The sequence below is a fragment of the Apostichopus japonicus genome, chromosome 23, assembly GCF_037975245.1.
Source record: "Apostichopus japonicus isolate 1M-3 chromosome 23, ASM3797524v1, whole genome shotgun sequence".
Classification (NCBI taxonomy): domain Eukaryota; kingdom Metazoa; phylum Echinodermata; class Holothuroidea; order Aspidochirotida; family Stichopodidae; genus Apostichopus; species Apostichopus japonicus.
Window position 1 is genome coordinate 9,994,385 of NC_092583.1, and position 22,842 is coordinate 10,017,226.

Genomic DNA, 22,842 nt, shown 5'->3' on the forward strand with positions numbered 1-22,842 from the left:
AAGGGGAAAAGGGGTGGGCATGGGGTGGGGGGGGGAGGAAGGGTTAAAAAATTATTAATTTCAGTGGAGGGTTAAAAATATTAATATGTGGGGGTCGGATCACAAATATCAATATCTGAATGTAATTGTCAGCTTACCATATATCCGATCTCCTTCCATACCCACTGCCCTGGATAATCTCGGGGCTCATCCAATATGGAGTCCCTGTCACTGTCTTGCCGCCCGACACAAAGGTCGTTATCAACTCCATACGCTTACAAGCTCCAAAATCAGAGAGTTTGACATTTCCATGCGCATCTCTAAGAATGTTGGCGCCTAAAACGAACAATTAAGAGAAAACGAAGAAATTAAGATAACATTTTTTTTTTTTCCGCTCTTGATTCATGTTTCTAAAAATGATCTTGCTGTAACAACTTTTGTCTGGTTCACACCGGCTGTGACATAGAAGTACGTAATCTATTTGGTTTTATGATCCCTGTCCGTACTCTATATGAAGGTAAGGTGAAAGGTCGTCCCTGTTGTACGACTTCTGTATTGCGGTTGCTGCTAGTGACATGGGACAATACATGTTATGGTGCTGTGGAATGGCAGTGTGTTTCATCCATGAACACTCAGTTTAACCGTTCATATTCCGACTCAATTCTAAGGTTAACTGGTTCTATTGTTGGGTGAATTCTGTTCTGTGCATGTCTGCTTACGACATGGAAATGTATAGTCTATGGTGTTGTCATATTTCAACACTAAGTTTAACCATCCACATTCCGACTCCATTCTAAGGTTAACTGGTTCTATTGTTGGGTGAATTCTTTAGAGTGCATGTTGTTTGTGACATGGGAATGTATAGTCTATGGTGTTGTCATATTTGAACACTCAGTTTAACCGTTCATATTCTGACGCAATTCTAAGGTTAACTGGTTCTATTGTTGGGTGAATTCTGTATTGTGCATGTTGTACAACTTCTGTGTGTAACATGCTTCTTGTGACATGGGAATATACCCCTAATGGCACAGGTTGGCAAAGTGCCGCCCACCGGCCCTCAAGCAAATTTGTGCTGCCCTCTAGCTTTCAAAACCCTCATAAAGGAGGCTTGCTGCAACACATTAGCCTATAGCAAGGGACGACATATGAAATAGTTTGAGGGCATTGGCATATAAGCTCCTACTTGTGATAGGTTATTACTTTCAATTTAAATTGATGGACAACCTGCTACACCTGTTCATCTTATATTCTCATACCTGCCCATTGGGAGTGGATAGATACATTATCCTTGAGTGTTTCGACACATGGGTTTGTTAGATACAAAATTTTACTGTGGCCCACCAAACCAATTTCGTGTCCATCCCTGGTGTCCATCCCTATGGTGTTGTGAAGTGCTTGATCCATGCACATTAAAATTCACTGTCTATATTGTAACTTTAAGGTGAAAGGGCATGACAAGAGTGCATGCAAGGGTGGGGGAGGGGGGGGGGGGGTAGTGGGCAGGAGGGACAGCATCACACCAACATTTGATATTAATTTTCTTCTATAACGTTTTTAGAAATTTCACAACTGTAGCAAGGTTCCTATACTGTAAGTCAGATATCATCAGGTATTGGAAAATGGTAACAACAATTACTTTTAAATTCATGCCTATTTGCATATCAAAGAACAAAGACAAGAAAAACCAAAGAATCAATCTTTTAATCACTGAAACAAGCAAATCCCCTAATCTAATCGGTCTGGTCGGTGTTAAAACTCTAAATTAATATAACCAGCAAAAAAAGATGAAGTCATGCAACATTCCCAACTTGATCAAACTGAATAACACCAATGCTGTGGCCGAGTGGATAAAGGCAGTGGCATTTTGAAGCAATGAGGCTTAGCAATCGAGAGGTTCTGGGTTTGATACCCGGCCTGGTCATAGTAAGGTGGGTTTTTCATCCAAGATCAATTTACGTTTTCCCCATCTGAAATGACTTTCTAAATTGAAAAAGATTCCAAATTTGGGTTAAAATATTGAATTAGAAGCCACCCTACATGTAAATTGTAATCTATAAGCCTGTGTGGGCTTCTCTCACATTTGTGGTGGCTTTTAGTGTTCGTAAACATAACTGATTATTGTTATTATTATTTTTTTATTTCAAATGCACAGAGGCCGGACTGATCTGGGAAAGGTCGACAAGGGGTTAATTTACTTTGATCATAATATACTAAACATCACTGATTCTCTGAAGAATTATGAAAGGAGAGATCGATAGATAAGAATGTTTGTTAATTATTGTTTATTAATTTGAGGGACAAATGATCATTCCACATGGTCGCTTTTTAAAGTGTTTGTTTGTGTGTTACGGACCCAAGCAACACCGTAACCAGCCAAAAGGGAACTACAGTAGTTCCAGCCATGAAGATTTAACTTTACCCACGATAAACGCCTTGGCCTATTAACAGGCAGCATTTGAGCCAGGCTTTTTCCCATTTGTTTAGCAATACTACAAGCAATGGTAGTATAAAATGCCTACTAAAGTTTAATCAAGTGTTCAGGTAGAGATGTAACTACCTGCAATGCCCATCCCAACATTGCACAAATAGGTCCAAAATTGGCATAGCTTTCTCCCATAGTAATAAATGCAAAGCAGAACCTAGAAAATGATCTTGTATTGAGAGTTGGATATAACAGGTATCTAAAACTTGCATAAGTGTGCCAAACCTAAGCAGTGAGCTAGCAAATGTTGCATGAATAGAAGTCGTAGCAGTAACCTATCACAGTGTACTTATTGCCAAACAGTGCAACCTAGCTTTGATATTAACTGCATTTCCATGAACCTTGCATTAGTAAGCCAAACCTAGGCTAACAGTGAATTACTGTATGAGTAGAAGCAGTAAGCTATCACAGAAAACTAAATGCCAAAACAGCAAAACCTAGCATTGACATCAGCCACAATAACACGAACCTTGCATTAGTAAGCCAAGCCTAAGCTGTAAGCTAACAGTGAATTCTTGTATCAATAGCAGCAGGAACCTATCACAGAGTACTAATTGCAAAACAAATGCAATCTCGTGTTGTCATTGTACCAAACCTTGCATTTGTAAGCCAAGCCTAAGCTGTAAGCTAACAGTAATTGTTGCATGAGTGGTGGCAGTAACCTACTGTATCACAGAGTCTTGATTGCCAAACAAGTGTACAATCTTGCAATTTGGAAACCTAGCCTAGGTGGTAAGCTTGCAGTTGCTGTTAGATGTAGTAGCAGTAACCTGATAGAGTAAACCTTTCAAAACTTTGTACCACAGGGGCAAGCCTATTGTTGATCAAAATGGTTGGCAGCAGGTGAGTCATCCAATAACCCATTAAACATTTAATTACACAATGGACCTTCACAAAAGTAACTCTAAAAGAAGAAACAAACTATAATGAAAATTCTCTTTCTTTTTTTCGTCTTCCTTTTGCTTGTTTATTGTGAATGTACTTTTATTACTGCACACAGATAAAATGTCAATCTCTGCTTTAAGACAAATAGTTCATTGTTAAAGTATATATTTTGGTTTTCTTCACTTTTACTGTTTTTGAAGTTACTTTGTTTGCAGTGCTCAACATGATAGAAGGATAGCAAGTACACTTACACACAAATCCAAACTACACATTGCCTGTAATTTGCATAAAAGCCCATTCAACGAGAGAGATGTTTTGCGGGCCGGAAAACTGCTGCCTCACCCCTTTGCGAAAGGAACACCTACCTCCCCACCCCCCCTCCCCCACCTTAGCTCCACCTGCACTAGCGTGCCAGGTCTTTTAAGCTAGCAAAATGAAGGACTTATCCAGACTTTCTAAAATATAGACATATACAGAGATTTAAGCCTGGCACTACACTGTTACATCCACTGCTACAATGACAATCTCTCCTTTTAATTTTATTTTTTAACATTTTTTAAATTATTTATTTTAACCAGTTGTCTCTTACCTTTAATATCTCGATGCATAATGTTATGGTTGTGAAGGTAACTGATTCCTTCCAAGATCTGCCTGGTGTACTTCCGAACTCTGCTGTCTGGTATTCTACCAAATTTGACGACTTCGTCTCGAATAGAACCCTGCCATGAAATACGACAAACTCAAATTGTTGACAGGATTGACCAGATTTATTTATTTTTGTTTGGACAGAAAGGAAGAAAGGAACTTTCCTGGCAGTTCGTGCCGTCTGAATCGAAAAAGGTCGACAAGTTTTGATCCCAGGACTAATAAGTGAGGGGAAATGCTCTGGGACTGCCAACAAGTGAGATGCTCAAAGCGGAGTTTTAAGTGACTGTTTCTGATATTCTAGCATATGTTTATTTGGATGAGGAGGAAGGGAGGGGAGGGGGTGGGGTTTAGGCTAGAGAAGCAACAAACATTACCTTTCTAAACAGGTAATTTGATTTATAACTCAAAAAATTCAAAAGTAAAAGGTGGAATGCATAACATCGACACAGTGTGAAGCTTCTTTTTTCTTGGTGAATTCTATGCATGCTCTTTTTTCTTACACTTGGTATTCTCCTCATGCCACCTGATGATTGATAGGTACCAGGTCCATGGGAAAGGATTAAATATGAGACGCATGCATAGGGCAGCATTGCCATGCAGATGGGCAATGTCGTCAGGAGCGAGATACCACAATGGAATATTCGATTTCTGACACCGCCAAATTGCAAAACGGTGTGAAATTGAACAAAGGTGAGCAAAATGCATGGAGGTGGGGGGTTGGGGGAAGAAGTGGGGCTATTGGAGGAACAAGGCTTCTAGGGCAACCCCTCATTGACACACGGCTTTATCCTGTTTTGACTCACCCCTGGCATATACTCCATGAAGATACAGAGTTTCAGGAGTGGAATACCACATTTGGAGGGGGAGGGGAGGGGAGGAACAAGGCTCCTAGAGCAACCCCTCCTTAACACACGGCTTTATCCTGTTTTGACTCACCCCTGGCATATACTCCATGAAGATACAGAGTTTCTTGTCGTCTTTGTGCCAGCCGTAATATTGCACAATTCGCTCATGTTGTATATTTCTGTAGATATTTATCTCAGATTGCAAGGCTTGGATCTCCTGCAGGAACCAAAAATAAAAAACAACATAAAAACAAGATGGTGAGGGACTTGCAAATAATGACGACTCTGGAACGACGAAAGGTTCAAAAGAGAAGCGGACCCAATCATCACAGTCATATTATGCCTGTGACGGAAACAACTCCCTAGGATGACGGATAAAGTAAAGACTTGTCCCTTTTTTATGTAAATACCCTGATGTCATGTCAGGGGAGCTGCCATTTGGTCAATGACATTACATTCAAACACTAAGAGGGTGAAATCTCTTAGTTTTCATCAGTATTTCTGTTTGTAACTTTCATGGAAACAGTGAACAATATTATCACTAACATTGAATGTTATTTGTTGGTTTGATGGTTAAGCATTCTACCGAGAGACAAGACTACCACTAACATGATAATATTCAACAACTGGTTCAACTTTCTCAGACTGGTATATAGTACAAGAACTACAGTTATGTGCATAGGCGTAGGAGGCGGGGGGGGCTGGGGGGGCTGCAGCCCCCCAACCAAGATTTTTGGTGAAAATTCGGGCAATATGCTGAGAATTTTTCGGGCACCTACTGAAAGAAGAAAAATTTGCAGTGTGTTTTCAATTTTTTGTGTGAAAATTCGGGCAATATGCTGAGAATTTTTCGGGCACCTACTGAAAGAAGAGTAATTTGCAATGTGTTTTTCAATAGTTAAACTGATATTGTTATTATCGTTATTATTGTAATGACTTCCCCAATAATTAAAACCAATATGGAAGGGTAATAACACGGAAAATATAACCAAAATTTTTCGCGCGCTCCGCGCGCGTTCAACATCTTATTGTGCATATCATATAGTATTCATTGGTTAGTGGCACGTGATGTAATAGCTGATGAATGCCTACATGATATGCATATTAACATGTTGAACGGGCGCGCAGCACGCGAAAAATTTGGTTATATTTTTCAGGCAAGTCGTTACAGCCCCCCCAAATCAAATTAGGCTCCTACGCCTATGGTTATGTGAGTATGTAATCTTGCAATGGTATACATACTACACTTCCAAAGAGCTTTGAGTACTAGTACAAATCCATGAGGTTGCATACAAAGTACAACATGAGTATGGTTTGGGGGTGGGTACAATTAGAATTCCTCTAAGGTATGATTATGAAAACGGGTACAGGGTCCCTAGGCATGAGTACAACTAGGTGATCTTGCAACGGTATCTATACTAGGTTTCCAATATTCCCTGAGTACAAGTATGAATACAAATCCAGGTGGGAAGGTACTAGGCTGACAAGTGCAAGTACAAATTCACTACAAGTCTGAACTTATATACAAATCTGAAAAAAAAAGGATAATTTACCTTATTGGCCTTTGGATTGTTATCATCAATGTTGACTTCTTTAACAGCTAATATTCTACCGGATTCAACGTCATGGCACTGATGCACAACACCGAAAGCACCGACACCTAGCTTCCTATCGTACTCCCATTTACTAGGTGGTCTTGGAGCTGTGAATATAAAGCAAGCAACATTAATCAAGCAAACAAAAGGTAGAGGTACCACAGGGGTGCCGAAAGCCAGATTGGAACCCATGGCCAAGTATGGCCTTTGTTCTCCCCCTGCCCCCCTCCCAAAAAAACAACCAGTTGATCACAGGACCAGGACTGTAGCCCCTGACCTACACCTACAACCTGACCTCCTGCTCTACAAGGGGATCTACATTGCAAGTATGTTCTTTACAAGGTCATCAGACTTTTGACCCCTTCTGACCTCAAATGACCTTCCACCTTCACCAATATCAATCAACTGGGCTTCTTAGACTTGCTAAAGTGGATCTACATAGGAAGCATAAAACTTGAACCGAGACGAACTTTACCAATTATCTCGTTTACATAGTTTAAAGGAAGCCACCTGTGTTGACATCAAATGACCTTTGACCTCCCCGGTGAACGGTAGCATTCTTCTACTCTTACAGACATACACACACACACACACACAGACTCATTTTGCCTTCGGCATGTAAAAACAAATATATATATGAAAGGAAAGCTCGTTAGATGAAATGCGTACATTTGTAATCTAAATCTCTGCTGATCCTACGGGTGTCCACGTCGATGTCTGTGGTGATGCCACTGCTACTGCTACTTCTACTCAGAGACACATCGCTGCGAAATTTGTCTTCCTGAGGCGTCATATCCCACAGCGAACGCCTCTCCAACTTCGAGCGTATAGGGAATGTTTTTCGACCTAAAAAATGAAACCAAAACGAGAACCAAGAGATAAATGACAGAAAAGGGTTACGAACGGAACTACACATTTTGGTCGTAATCTTCTCTAAATGATGAGAGGGCAAGTCAGCTTCTACATTTTTAAAACCTGGGGAGGGGAGGGGGAGGGGGTTAAAAACAAATAATATAATATATTACAGAGCTTGTGGAACAAAGCATATTGACCCAACCACTTGTTTCATATTGTTGAGGTGTTAAATAGTGAAATTTATTAAATTCATTTGGATGAGTGCATAATGCAATATAGCCTGTGATGTCATGTCATATTTGGGATTGTAACTTTGATATATTTTTTTCTTTAATTTAATATAATTTTGCAATGGTATTTTACACAACCTTGAAAAAGATTTCACTTAGTGAGGTTTTGTATTATGTTGGTATGCTTAGATGACCTCATCCATGTTAAACAGTGAAGTGAGAGCTTAAACAGCTTAGAGAGCGTGGTGGCCAATTGGCTAAGGCCTCGGACTCGTGATACAAGGATTGCTGGTTCGATTCCTGCCTAGTTCATTATGTTGTGTCCTTGGGCAAGATGCTTTATCTCACTTGTCTCTCTCCAACCAGGGGTTAAATGGGTACCTGTGAGGTAACTTGTCATTGGGCCCAGTATATCAGGTTATCATTGACCAGGGGTAATATAACGTCTGTAAAGCGCTTTGAGACCTATGGCTGGTATAAAGCGCTATATAAAAAAAGCAAATATATTAATATTAACAGTGGGTTAAATGTTGGAGGGGTCGTTATCGTATTCATGAAACACCAAGACAGTTTGATGTGTTGTCCATACATAACTTGACAGACTTCTGCACAATCACTTTATTATATCTCAGCAATGAGATAAGCTATCGGGATATGATAGTTGCAACAATGTGCTGTGTGTTACTTGTTTTTGCATTCCATATATTGTTTTAATGTTACACATCAATTTATATCTCAGCAACAAAACAAGCCATCAGGGTTACAGTTTAGCCAAATGTGCTGTGTGGTACTTATCTTCGCATTCCATATAATGTTTTTAATGTTAGACATCAATTGTGCTTTTTTTTTATACAAGTTTTTCTTCTTAACATGTCAACCATTTTCCTTGCCACAATTTACAGTGATTAGTGTATAAGCCCTTTGCAATTTCTATGTAGAACTTCTTAAACCACAAAATATCCAAATAACATAACAGTTTAGCTATATATTCACATGCAGATTGCAACAAACTTCGGGTCGAAAATGACGCGCGAACATACAGACAAATGGAAGGAGAAAAATCTGTTGTACTGCAAACCTGCATGGGGTTGGTTTTTGAAAATGTGAACCATTTCAAACCAAAGGAAACTGATTTTCCTTAAGTTATTATAGCTAAGTTATTACAATTTTATGCAAGTAAAGTAATTGTTTTGTAATTGTTTATTCAAATTGAATGCACGCAGGGAAAAGGCATTTATAAACAGTTGCAAGATGATTTTATATCTGAAATCAGCGTTTCCCGTTTGGTAGGCAGTCTCACCAAAATCTACCCAGTATTACTCCAAATACAATTGCTATCGACCAGACTTTGATTGGTTCACCAAAAATTTAATCAATCATAAATTAAACTTGACTTAAAATTCCTATCATCAACATACACAGTGTACCACACAGACACTTTACATTTAATAGTATTTGTCCAATGTTTCAACAACAAAAAACAAAAAAATCACTGCAAAAGTATTTCAATGACATTTTTGACTAGACAAGCGAATTGGATTTTGATTTCAAACAGCATAAACCTGAAAGTCAACTGCCTTAGTGATTCCAAAAAAGATCCACTCATTTACCCCTGGGGATAATTTTGACCCACACATGGTTGGGAACCACTGCTCTAACAGAATAAGAGGTATGTCAATTCTGTGACCTTTCATGGATTGAAATAGAATCTTAAGCTTTGATTTGCCACCAGACTATGGACTACGTCAAGTAGAGAACATTGCTAATACTATATGATATTCTAAGCCAAGTGCCACAACTGCCTTATTCCCCCCCCCCCACTCCCTCATTGCCCCTCACCAGGCAGTCCCCCCTCCCCCATTCCCTACACTGCATGAATCTTATTGTTTGTACTTAACTTTTGGAAGGCTACATTTTCTTTGCAAAAGCAACTTTGGGGGGGGGGGGGATATTGAGTTTCTGTAAGCATTTGGCATCCAGGGTTTCCTATAAGGAGTGCTTTGTTTGTGTAAAGTCTGTATAGTTCAATTATTGTGTACAGGAGGGTGGGCTTTGTATTCACTGCGGTTATTATTTTTAAAGGAAACGTTTGTAAAGAGGAAATCTAGTTGAGTAACAAAACCACACTGTAACACAGTCTGAGTTATATTTTACAAAAAAATAAAAGGGGGAAAAAAAGGGGGAGGGCATTATTCGTTCACAAAATGGAGACTGGAGTTTAACGTATAGCTTTCCGGGGTACGGTAAAGCACTGTAGTTCCAGTGGCGGAGCGTCCATACTGTCAGGGGGGCGGATGCCCCCCCCTGACGGACTCAAATGGACTGCTGGCGCCCTTTTCAGCTTTTTACTTATTCGTGATTATTGACTTTTTTATTGCGCTCTCATCTACCTATTGACATTTGTCACATTTTGTTAGTGTAATTTTCTGACAAAATGCTCTAACATCTATTTATTCTTCGTTTATCTGCAAATTAGCAAGGCCCGGAAAGGGTCATCTTTACTCAAAAATTTTCTGTACGCTCCGCGCCAACCTGTGGTGGCGCTCCACTTAGATAGTGTCGAAAGCGCCCCTACAGAACATTCTTGCCCCCCCTGACCAATACCCCTAGCTCCGCCACTGTGTTGTTCTTTCATGTTTAGTTATGTCTTTACGATTGAACCAGAATGACCGACATGACTTGGAACTCACCTTCATTACCACCGACATCAGGGATATTATACCTTGATGGGTAAGTACCCCCTTTATGAGAACTAAAGTCATCGGAGGTATCTGCCAAAAAAGAAAACGGGAAAGGCATAAACTTGGTGACTTTACCAATATAAATATATGGTCTCTCCCTACACCGTAAATGGAAAACCGTTATATGTTATTGTTATATGTGTACCGATATTAAACAGATATTATAAAACCCATACTGAGATCTTTTTTTTATCTTATTATTAAACACTGCCCTCCTTCTAATAATGGTATTTCCATTCCATTCCTTTGGAGAAAAAAAGGCAATTCCAAAGAAAAATGCTTTGAAATGTTATCCAAAAAATATCGGTCATTTTTTCTACTCATCGTATGTGGTACCTATCAAGAGTGGGGAAAATGCGATAACATTTCCTCTAAAAGAAAACAACGATAGGAAGAAGGGGATTGGGGAGGGGTGGGGGGGAGAGGGACCGAGCTTAAAAAGTCTCCCCTCCTGTTACTTGTTATACACCCCAAATATGTGTCCCACTGTTGGTAATTCGATTGGTGTTTGATGCAATCAACAAACACTTCACAAACTTCCTATGACTTGGAAGTTATACTTCAAAGCAACTTAAGCAAGGAATACTTTTTTTTTAGTGTGTGTCTGTGTGTATTCACAAATTTTTACAAAGTATTTCCACTACTTTAAGAGACTCACAACAATTTCTGTACACACATTTTAATCATATGATCCAATGCTGAAATGGCTATGCATATTTATCAAACTAACAATAGCGAGAAAGAAAGAACCAGCTTCTGGGTAACTAGAAAACAACCAAACTAAGCTGTATAAAGCTAATTCAGAAATCAACTCTCATACTGCAAACAACGAATAGGAAAAAAGAAAAGAGACAAAAACGCCACAGAATTTTTTTTTCCTTTCCGCTACGCATGGATGAGTCTCAAACACCTCGAACAATGGGCGAAAAACAGAGTACCCTTCTGTTATCTGACGACCAGACATTTCGCCTCGTGATATTTTCTGCACCACTAGTCTAGTTTAGATAGTTAGCTGTGACCCTGTGATCTGCTTGGGGCCCCCCTGTAGTTTACAGGTTGCAGAAATGAATAACTTGCTTACAATGACGACGGACGGTTGGATACTTTCCACAAAGGACGGCAGTCAATCATATAGCTAGTCTTCGGTACTTAGTGTCAATCATGATATCTTAAAAATTACACAGATGAGTTCACTGACAAATTACCGCCAACGATAGTTAGCTAAGCGAATCCTGTTGGGTGATTGCTGGACCATCTCTTACACTATATATTTATATGTACATATCTATATATATATTTACATACTAATACACAGCCTAACTAAAGCTGCTACTTGTGAGTTTCACCTATGTACGTGTATTAGGGCGATTATCAGGCAACTGAACTACAAACGCTATGTCCAATTATTTATTTTTAAAAACGTTGGATGGCTTGGGTTTGTTGCCATGGCGACATGCTGAAAATGAGCTCTGTCCTCTTGCTGATCGTTGTACGCTTTGAACGGATAATTACTATATATATATATATATGTATATATTTGAAGTCGCATATATTTGAATTTAAATATTTACCAAACATGAAAGGTAAAACAAATAGCAAATACTTAACCAAAATGGGTCGCCTCAATTGTTTTTTACTAGTTTACTAGTTTTTTTACCCCATCCATGTATTGATAGACACATTTACTTCAACTTGACGAGAACTTTTTTGCCACCTCGGATGCTTTTGAATCCTGTAAAATGTTTATTAATAAGCCGGGGGGGGGGGGCTGCAAAGGTAGAAGTGCATGATGGTATGATGCATTCCTAGGCATTCTCACATGTTTGTAAATCTTTTGCTTGCAAGAGGAACCACCCTTGCAATTACACATCTCTTACTAAAAGCAGAAATTATTTTTACCTGGGAATTCATCGTAACTTGAGTGTGCCCTGTTTGTAAAACGTCTCCCAGATGCACTGATGGCAAGAAAGGAAAGGGGGTAAAGAAAAAAATATGCAAATTTATGTTAATAATAACGGAATTGAGACAACATATTTCAGCAAAATTGGTACTTTGACATTGGAGTTGATTCTTAGCTCATAAAGCAGCATCTCGTTTACAAATGCAGATCGAAACAAAACCGAAGAAGAAAACCAATTTGTATTTTACTCAAGTAGTTGCCTAACGACGATATTTGCCTAACGACGAGTAGTTGCCCTAGTGACGACTGGTTGCCTAACGACAGATACGAAAGAATAGTCTATTTGGGCCAAAGTCAGCAAAACTGTTAATAAGGCCCTTTAGCTAAAACATGATTTTGGTTTGGTTTTTGTAAACCAGGTGTGTATTTCCTGACTAATAACTTGGCCATATGTTATCTCTGATGAACTTACCTCCCTAGAGACCTACTTCTAGTTCCTAGGCTATCTAGTGACTGTTGGCTTCCATTGTGTTCCTGAAAAAAAAAAAAATAGGAAAAAAAGACCAAAAAATGAAAAACATGCTATGTTCTCATTGATTGACTGATCCCATCAACTTTAACCCAAATCGCACATAAATCAGAGAAGCTTGGAATACGGTGTGATACCCATTGATCCAAGGGATGAACACTTAATCTCCAAATACACTCTCACGGACAGTGCAATATCACCTATACTCAGGGAATAGTTTATGCGGTATCGCATGGCAAAATGCTATGCAAAGTGCTATGCAAAATGCTATGCAAAAACTATGCAAACTTGGCAAATTGCCATAAACAACTGCACAGATGTCCATGGCAGTGTTTGTACACAGGTTAGGTACTGAAGTACTCTGTAAGGGAACGTGCAGAGCCTTCAAAAGTACTATACTAAAGTCAGGCACTAAATGATTCCCCGATACAGTAAATGTTTTCCATGTTGTATAGGCACCTAAAGCATCTTGCTAATAGTCACTTAATCTTTCCATGTTGTACAATGGATGTTAATACAAGAAAGTTGTATGCACACCAACAATAGGCACCTAAACACTTAGCTTATAGTTACTTAACCTTTTCATGTTGTACAGTGGATGTTAGTACAAGAACTCTGCACACCAACATTAGGCACCTAACCACTTAGCTTATAGTAACTAAATCTTTCCATGTTGTATAGTGGATGTCATACAAAAACTAGTTTATAGTAACTAAATCTTTCATGTTGTACAGTGGATGTTAGTACAAAAACTCTGCACACCAACATCAGGCACCTAACCACTTAGCTTATAGTAACTAAATCTTTCCATGTTGTATAGTGGATGTCATACAAACACTAGTTTATAGTAACTAAATCTTTCATGTTGTACAGTGGATGTTCATACAAGAAAGTTCTATGCACACCAACAATAGGCACCTAACCACCTAGTAATAGTAACCAAATCTTTTCATGTTATACAGTGGAAGTTAATACAGGAAAGTTCTCTACACACCCACATCAGACACCTAAACATCTTGTTTATTTTAACTAAATGTTCCCATGCTCGGGATGCTGTCTGTTTTTCCAGGGAGAGACAATATTGCGAAACACCTTCTCTCGGCACTTGGTACCTTGCATGTTACAAACTGCATAAAGGAAGTTGCTGGCTGTAGGAATCACTGAGTGTACAAACCTACCATCAAGGTACCTACATACTATTTCAATTGGACCGCAGAGTCGTAAACAACTCTTCCTTTCTTCTTCTGTTCGGTTTGGCAAACTGCCATTATTTTCCTAGCAAAGGTGACAACTGTAAACACCAGTTAAATATAACCACAAAAATGGCAAAGCATGTACCAAAAACCTATTTCCCAGGTCCACTTACCTCCTTATTATTCTAAACATAGCAATACGTTCAAGAAGCATAAAGCAAAAAAAGCAAACAGGAAATAAGTAGAAAAAAGGAATAACAACCCACCTCTCACTCACACATAGACACAATCTGCATATATATTAAGAAGTACAATGGACATGTGAAAGTTCACAGCTCGTGTCCCCAATTTCTACGAGACGGCACTCCACTTTTTTTGACAAACACAGACATATCCGTTTATATCTGGAGTAACTTCCTCTATATTTCTTGGGTTCCAGAGACCCCTAAGACATTACAGCTACTTTCAGACATGGCTTCCATTTTTAATTATCCTTGAACCATGGCAAGAAGGCAACGTAATTTGTTTCGGATATTACTGATATGGACAAAGTTGATAGTAAATATCCTTGAAATATCCTGTTAGACGGAAACCTCTCGGTTCTCTGCGAGAGTGCGTTTAATAGCGACTTGTAAAACGCCGATAGACCTATGTAATACGTGGCACTTTTTAATCCAGTCGGCTCATATGTCTCATAAAGTGTCATGCTTATATATGTATCATAAATATTTACTGTAATTTTAATAACCAAACAAAATCAAGTTAACTGTTAAAAGAACATTTATTTAGTGCCTCAACAGTGAGTGCACTTTTCTTTGCTTGGAGATGAACTACGAAAAAATAAGACTTCACCGGGGAAAACTGACAACGTATCTCTCTGGTACATATACTGGTGTAATAACATCCAGGTACCGTACCCCAATTATCGATAGACTCGTCAAGGAATTTATTGTTTTCATTGCTCAAACAATGGATCACAGTAAATATAAGATCTTTTGTGATATGTCAGGTTCTGGGAATGGTTGAGTGTTCAAATTCTGTGTAGCAGGTTTGAAGGCTGTCAACTTTGTCACTTCAAAAAAATAGTTTGTTTCATGTGTACTACAAATCTCTGCACTTTGAAACCGAACTGTTTTGCTATGCAATACCTCTGTTTTGCCATGCAATTCCGCTGTTTAGCCACGCAATACCGCAGTTTTGCTACGCAATACCACTATTTTGCTATGCAATACCACTGTTTTGCTATGCAATACCACTATTTTGCTATACAATACCACTATTTTGCTATGCAATACCACTATTTTGCTATGCAATACCACTATTTTGCTATGCAATAACACTATTTTACTACGCAATACCACTATTTTGCTATGCAATAACACTATTTTGCTATGCAATATCAGATAAATTATTCCCAGTTGGTGTATACAAGTTTTTACAACAACTAGCTTTGTGTCACATTTCTTTGTCATCTCAAAGACAATATTTTGTGGGGGAAAGAAAGAAAGGGAAAAAAAAAGACCCACATTTGATATTCCCACAAGAACTAACACAAAATAGTCAAATATTGTAAAGCGCAATTTGAAATTTAAGTTCTTTCACCTCAATTTGGAAGATTCTTATTGTATAATATGATCTGAAATTGCTTAAAGTATTCACATCGTTTTTTTAAGGTAACTAGGTTTTATTGTCCAAGTTCAAATAGTTGTATTTTTAATAATAATAATCAGGCAGTAATATTTACCACTCTTAAGAGACTACGAATGTGGGAGAAGGGGGCTTGTGGATTACAACTTTCACCGAGATTCACTATCTTTAAGAAACAACTTTCCTTCCTGGCTGTGCATGATGCTTCATCAACTATTCACAAACTGTGAAGCTTGACCCAAACAAGTAGGCCCGCAAAGAAGAAATTTCCAGGGGGTTGCAGGATTTTTCAGACATCAGAAAACTTATCTACAGTTTGCAGGCCATGTTGGGGCAAGTTTATTTTGTGAACACAGAGTTCATAGTCCAAGCTAGTTTCCATGCATTCCTGAGCATCGCTTTCTGAGGGATGAAGGTTTGCAGTGCATGTCGGGGCAAATAATTTTTTAACACAGAGTTCATAGTCCAAACTTGCTTCCATGCATTCCTGAGCGTCGATTTCTGAGGGATGAGGGCTTGCAGTAGGGAATGTTGGGGCAAGTAATATTTCTAACATGGAGTTCATAGTCCAAGCTAGCTTCCATGCATTCCTGAGCATCGCTTTATGAGGAATGAGGGTTTGCAGGGCATGTTGGGGCAAGTTATTTTTCTAACATAGAGTTCATAGTCCAAGCTAGCTTCCATGCATTCCTGAGCATCGCTTTCTGAGGGATGAGGGTTTGCAGGGCTTGTCGGGGTAAGTTATTTTTCTAACATGGAGTTCATAGTCCAAGCTAGCTTCCATGCATTCCTGAGCGTCGATTTCTGAGGGATGAGGGCTTGCAGGGCTTGTCGGGGCAAGTTATCTTTCTAGCATAGAGTTCATAGTCCAAGCTAGCTTCCATGCATTCCTGAGCATCGCTTTCTGAGGGATGAGGGTTTGCAGGGCATGTCTGGGCAAGTTATTTTTCTAACATAGAGTTCATAGTCCTAACTTGCCTCCATGCATTCCTGAGGGTCGATTTCTGAGGGGTGAGGGTTTGCAGGGCATGTCGGGCAAGTTATTTTTTTTTTAACATGGTTAAGTTCATAGTCCAAGCTAGCTTCCATGCACTCCTGAGCGTCGAATTCTGAGGGGTGAGGGTTTGCAGGGCTTGTCGGGGCAAGTTATTTTTCTAACATGGAGTTCATATTCCAAACTTGCTTCCATGCAATCCTGAGCGTAGATTTCTGAGAGGTGGGGGTTTGGTCGATCCTGGCTCAGTCCTCACTGGACGATTCTGGGACGTAGGCCTAACACTTTGCAGACCAGCGTGCTGCATTACATTCTCCGGATTGTATCAGGCTGGCATTACATAGCAGAACCTGCTACTCACAGCACTGTGACCACTCGCTATCTAGCTTAAAGCAGCTATTGGAGTTTGGTCACTTCTTTTATTCCAGCACATTTAAACCACACCGTGCCAAAAATAATTATTCAAAACTTAAAGATTAGTAGAATTGATGATAGTAAGAACACCATTGTCAGATGAGAATTCAAAATATTAGACAAATTCAGAAATTGTGAAAACATTTTTTGGAAATGACGACTTAACCGCTCAAGCTAACTAACGAACTGCATTTCTCATGAGTTGTTGATGCAGTATCACACAAAACATCGCAAAAAATGTTCACCGAAATCGAAACAAAGTCGCTTACAGATGAAAAAGCAGAGTGGAATTCCCTTTTTTTTTAAATTAAATTATCTTTTGATCTTAGGCTTGCTATCACTCCTGCAGCAGCTGATGCCAATTTTTCTCACAGGATGTTTTTTTCACAATCCTGGCAGATTTGATTCATCTCTTGACAATTTTGCTTACCTCGTCCGGAGGCTCCGGGATGAAAGAACCTTCCCCGATGATGTCGACCGTGGATCCCATGCCGCCCCCAGGGGGGATGTGGCCTGGAGGGGGCGAATCGGAGTCTCTTGAAGGCACCCTGGGAATATTGGAATACAATTCAGAACCGGCGGATGAATCTGAATGAGCCTTGCGTTGATTTTCCGATCGGATCTGTCGACAAAACAAAAATACTCTGGTTGATACACTACTCACTGCTCAAATTTTTACAGACTTAAGCTTTGATTTTCCAGTATTTTAACAAGAGACCCCCCCCCACCCACCCCACAAAACCATCATTCATTTTTACAATAAAATATGGTAACAAGAGCTAATAAAGTTTATCTTTTGTATAATAAACATTCACAAAATGTAGTTTACAGATGATATATAGTACCATGACATTCAAAACTGTCTAAAACTTAAATACAGCTTCGTCTATAAGATTTTTCCCTGCACGAGATGTTTTTGTGTCCCCAAAAAGGTAATATAATAAACTTTGTTTCATTCTTATAACCGGTTGATACCATAATTGCAAGTCTTCTTGTGCCATTTACGTTTGAAATAAATAACAAGTTATAAACAATTGTAACACAGTCAGAGCGGGAAAAAAATAACTGTAAGATTTTTCTTCATTGACATATGGCATTCTCACATGATTGAGAAATGATAAAACTTACTGGTTTATATATTTACGAGCTTGACCCGCTTACCTGTCTCCTCACAACCTTAGCACCGCATTCTACCGTGTCTAGTATGCCCTGGTAATCTTTTAACACTGTACACCCTCACTGACCCTATTGCCGCCCTTCATTTTTCTACCCACAAAGTGTCTCACTGTGTTTTTCGGAGTTGGAAAAATTTTCGCGAAATTGGGGAGCGAAGTAAATATGGTCTGTTGAAGCTACGTTAGACATCCTTCATTGACATATGGCATATTCACATGATTGAGAAATGGTTTGTTGAAGCTATGTTAGACATTTAAACTTTGTGATCATCCTACATAGGATGTGAGAGACACACAAAAAAAAACACCCAAAAAAAATCACATTATTTTGGTTTAACTTGATATTGTCACCCAAACAACACCCCAAATGAGGGAGCTTCATGTGTGATTCTGGGTCAGTGTCTGCACCATACCGAATCCTGTTGTTCTTGGGTGTCATCGGGTTCTGGCAAACAGAGGCAGATCTGAAAGTCATTTTCATGCCTCCAGGTGGATTCAGATGGGAACGCTTAATCACACTGAATCAAATCTATCACAAATAACAAGACTTAAGAACCTCTTGTTCTATGTTGAATAGTAGGAATCGGAGAATGGGGGCATGGAGGAGAAGAAGAGAGGAGCTGGAGGGGGGGGGGGATGAAATGAGTGTGAGTAAGAGCATGTTCATTTCTCATTGTAATTGGTAACTTACGGCTGTGTCATACAGCTCCTGGCGACCACCTTTCTCCTTTCCTTTGTGCTGAAGTTGAGTTTCTGGTTCTTTCAGGTAAATCCTCAACGTCGATGTGTGTTTCATGACATCCATTAAACCCACCGCATGATCCAAATTCTTTTGGTTGTTGATGGGGACAAAGTACTGTGAGAAGCCAAAAATAAAATCAAATAATATGAAAATAATAGAGTAGAAAGAAGGAAAAAATAGAAGGAAAAAAAAGAAGAAAAAAAAGGTTATAATGATTTTAACAATTCTAAAATCATGTTTGGAATGAATGTGTCAGAAGTAGAATGAACATGGGGCATAATCGAAAATCCTTGACCTAGAAATTCCTGAACATTGTGAAAAATATTTTTTATTTTTCAACTAAATTTTAAGAATGGCTTCAAACAGACGGATAGCTAGACAGATTAAGTGATAGATGATATATGTGCCCACAGGAATTTTGTTGGTATGAATAAAACCTATGGAAAAATTAGAAATGATTACTTTTAACTTTTGACACGGTCACATAAAAAACTTTTACCACAAAATTGGACACAACTTCCAAAGAGGACTTGAAAAAGAGCAACAGCAAAATGTTACAACTATAATTTATATATGTAGTTGTTACTTTTCGAGAGGATCAGAGGTCAATATTCGGGGATCGTAAGGTCAAGATTCAAGATGGACAGGACATTCGCACCCCAACTTTTCAAATATTTCTGTCATTTTTCTGAACGTTGAAATTTAGGACTGGGGAAAAGTTCAGGACTTTACAATTGTTCTAATAACATCCACAATAAACATTTCTTGTAAATTTCAAATTGTGACATATCATCTAAGCATCTGTAAACTTTCGCATTCAATTCCAATATCCTTTTTTCCTTCTTTCTTTTATATATATATATATATTGATTATTGATGTCACAGTGTTTGCCAAATTCAAATAAGTGAAAATGAAAGTAACAGTTAGCAATGTTTATAGTTGTTACATTGACAACAAAATCTGTTTCAGGTTTCGTTTTAGTACAAATGATACACAAAACATTCAGAGGCAAGAAAGTTCTTGTGATGTGCACTTGTAACATTACACCTGTTTGCCATAAGGTTACTCTTGGTACAAACCTACTATATATATATATCTGATGTGCACTCAACAATGGTACTGCATTAAAATGATATTTAAACACCATTAAAAATTTGACATAGTTTCTACAAACAAAGCTGTCATGTGAAACAGGTGTTTAATGGCCCCCCCCCCCAAATGGGTGGCAAAATGTTGGGGGAAAAAAAAGGAAAATGGGGGAAAAGATTTATCATAAATAATTTCATTTCTGCTGATATTGTTCTTGATTGACTTCCTGCCTACACAGCTGACAAATATTGTCAGTCAATGAGCAGAAGAGATAGACAGAGCATTGGCAACTCCAGGATTTCTGGGAAGAGGAGGACCTTACAGCCTCATTAATCATTCAATCTCAACTTTCAGAAAAGGGTGCTCACCCCCCCAACCCCCCCACCCTTCCTAGATCAACCTCAGGAGAGATCCTTGTATTATGAAGAAAAGAGCCATCATAAAGCAAGTTTCTTGCATCTCGCATCCAAATATTGCAAAAAAAAGTTTGCTTATTTCAGATTCCTTTTTTTGGCAGTAAATACTCCAGGTTTTGTTAACAGCTTTTCTTCTCGTTTCTTTGGCAACCAAGTGCACCAAGACCGCTGCTTCAGCAGTTCTTTTCACAGCACTCCACCACTGCTTGTTGGTTTAAAAAAGGTTTAACGTACTTGAGGTCTATTATTAACAAATACATGATATTTTTTATGTAAACCATGTTATAGTAAAGTAAACAGAGAGTGTTTGGTAAACAAAGTGATACCGCCTTTCTGGGACACCCAACACAATTTAATATAATGTCAATATTGTATCATAGGATACATCTTTCTAAAGGGTTCTTAATTTGTTTTGTTTCATGTGGGTGGGAAAGTCATTATTTCTATGGAGCAAATCTGAACGTAAGAGGCTTTTTTTTTTTTTTGGGTGGGCCTTGAAATGGAGTCCAAGTTCCAAAATAACAGAACATCTGATTTCTTGAAGAGTGAGAAATGTTAACACTTGATTTAACCTCTAGTGTCATGTGGGTTCAATGAAGGTGTATGTGATTTCATTACATCTTCAAAGGATGACACCGGCCAAAATTTTATAGTTTTTTTTCTCTCGATCATACGTAAACACAAACACTTCAGTGCCATTGTGACTCTATACCGCTCTAGACACCGCTCTAAACATGGAAAGTTTCTGCTAAACAAATACTGTTATAAAATATGGAATAATCTCCCAACTGGTATTAGACATTGGAAATCATGTGCTTCATTCAAGTATCAACTAAAGAGTTATCTAACCTCCAAGTACCGTGATTGATATTATTGTCAATTTTGTTTTGTACATTTTGTTTTTCTTTCTTACTTTGTTCTGTTATTTTCTTTCTTTTTCTTTAGGGTTACTAGCTTTGATAAACATTTTATGCTTTTCTAGTATCCTGTATATACTATTACTGCACTGTTTTTGTATGTCTATGTATATGCAAAATATATTAACTGAACTGAACTATATTCTTTTCTCGTGTTGAAAGGAATTCACCATTTAAGATATGACAAATCTCGGGAAATCTCCTTGGAGGGCTTTTAAAATTGACAAATTCTTTGACTTAACCCAAGCATGTTCCTTTTAGTTCTTCTAAAACAACAGAGCACCCCTTTTCCTGACATTCAACAAAATGTTGTCCTTGACAATTTGATATAATAAATTGGACACATGCTCATATTCCAGGCTGTTTTAAAGTGGTATGTTTTCCTATTGATGGGTTCTTGTGTTGCAGGTACTGACTGACCCTAATGGCAGCCACTTTAATTGCCTAACTTTGCTGGGATGTTTAAAAGGGTCTTTTCTCAGATATTAAAAGTGGTAAAGAAGTGCAACCTGGACTGACAGCAAGTGTTTTTTTTTTTTTTTTTTTTAGTGTTCTCCAACATATGAAAATTAATTTGGGTCATCCTTTACGGGGAAAGGAGAGGGTTCGGGGGGGGGGGAAAGAAACATTAAAGTCAAGATGCAGATCACCTACAAAGGAAAACATTTGGTCAAGTTCCCATATTTTTGATACATTGTTTAGTTCCTGAGACAACACTTCATATATGTTTTTTGTCCTTCATATTATTTGGATATAAGCACAATGTGTTTTAATTTGTGATGACATACATGGACATGTAACACATCAAACTATCTTATAGCATTTCGTTGCTTTCCACCAATGCAGACTGCACACCTTCCACTATTGAAACCAATTATTAAACTATGTATCTTATCACTTTCATTTAAATACATTCAATCTCAAAAACATCATACAGTGGAATTATTTTCCCGGGTTTATGTTATAATGAATGTTTTCCCGGGGTTTTCATGTTATAATAATTTCAAATTTTAAAGGAGAGACGAAAGCAGTCGTTCATGTAGTCCATTCATGACGTATTACAAATATCTGCACAGTGCACTCAACCTAATATAATTTATTAATAAATATGTAATATTTTTGCTTTTTTTTTCATCTCAACAACAGAACAACCTAAGAAGCAGTATACTTCGTTTCACAAGCTCTGTATCATATATTTCTTATTTCCCATTTGAACAAATCTGACACATTTTGAAAAAAAATTGAAAGAGTTTTTAAACCAAGGTAATACTACTCTGCAACGTCCCGTGTTTGGTATTACAGTAAGCTTACCAGAAACTGGCAACCCGAAAGACGAGCCCAAAACAGAACTTACACACGCAACGATATTTACCTGTTTCCACTCGACTCCTGCACTCTCTCATCTACCCAACCTGCAAAACTGGTATTTCTTTTTATACTTCAGAATAGTAGATCTGAAGCACCGAGTCAAAAACCAAACTTTACTGATTTTTCGATGGTTGGGTAGATGGAAAATGGAAGGATTTGGATGAAAAGAGGTTGCAAGGCACAACTACTTATAAGAG

At 38.4% G+C, this 22,842-nt stretch overlaps 1 protein-coding gene across 3 annotated transcripts in view; it reads right to left on the minus strand.

The window, feature by feature from the left end:
• Positions 1 to 22,842, minus strand: part of LOC139965036 (mitogen-activated protein kinase kinase kinase 2-like) — an 89,804-nt gene that overhangs the window by 12,887 nt on the left and 54,075 nt on the right. For all 3 annotated transcript variants that reach the window (XM_071967200.1, XM_071967202.1, XM_071967201.1), the window contains exons 7-16: positions 18,804 to 18,968; positions 17,368 to 17,559; positions 12,633 to 12,694; positions 12,160 to 12,215; positions 10,210 to 10,290; positions 7,104 to 7,280; positions 6,393 to 6,541; positions 4,931 to 5,056; positions 3,936 to 4,065; positions 138 to 315 (exon numbers count right to left, since the gene is read on the minus strand). In XM_071967200.1, coding sequence (XP_071823301.1) covers positions 138 to 315; positions 3,936 to 4,065; positions 4,931 to 5,056; positions 6,393 to 6,541; positions 7,104 to 7,280; positions 10,210 to 10,290; positions 12,160 to 12,215; positions 12,633 to 12,694; positions 17,368 to 17,559; positions 18,804 to 18,968 — 1,316 coding nt within the window. The remainder of the gene's footprint in view (positions 1 to 137; positions 316 to 3,935; positions 4,066 to 4,930; positions 5,057 to 6,392; positions 6,542 to 7,103; positions 7,281 to 10,209; positions 10,291 to 12,159; positions 12,216 to 12,632; positions 12,695 to 17,367; positions 17,560 to 18,803; positions 18,969 to 22,842) is intronic.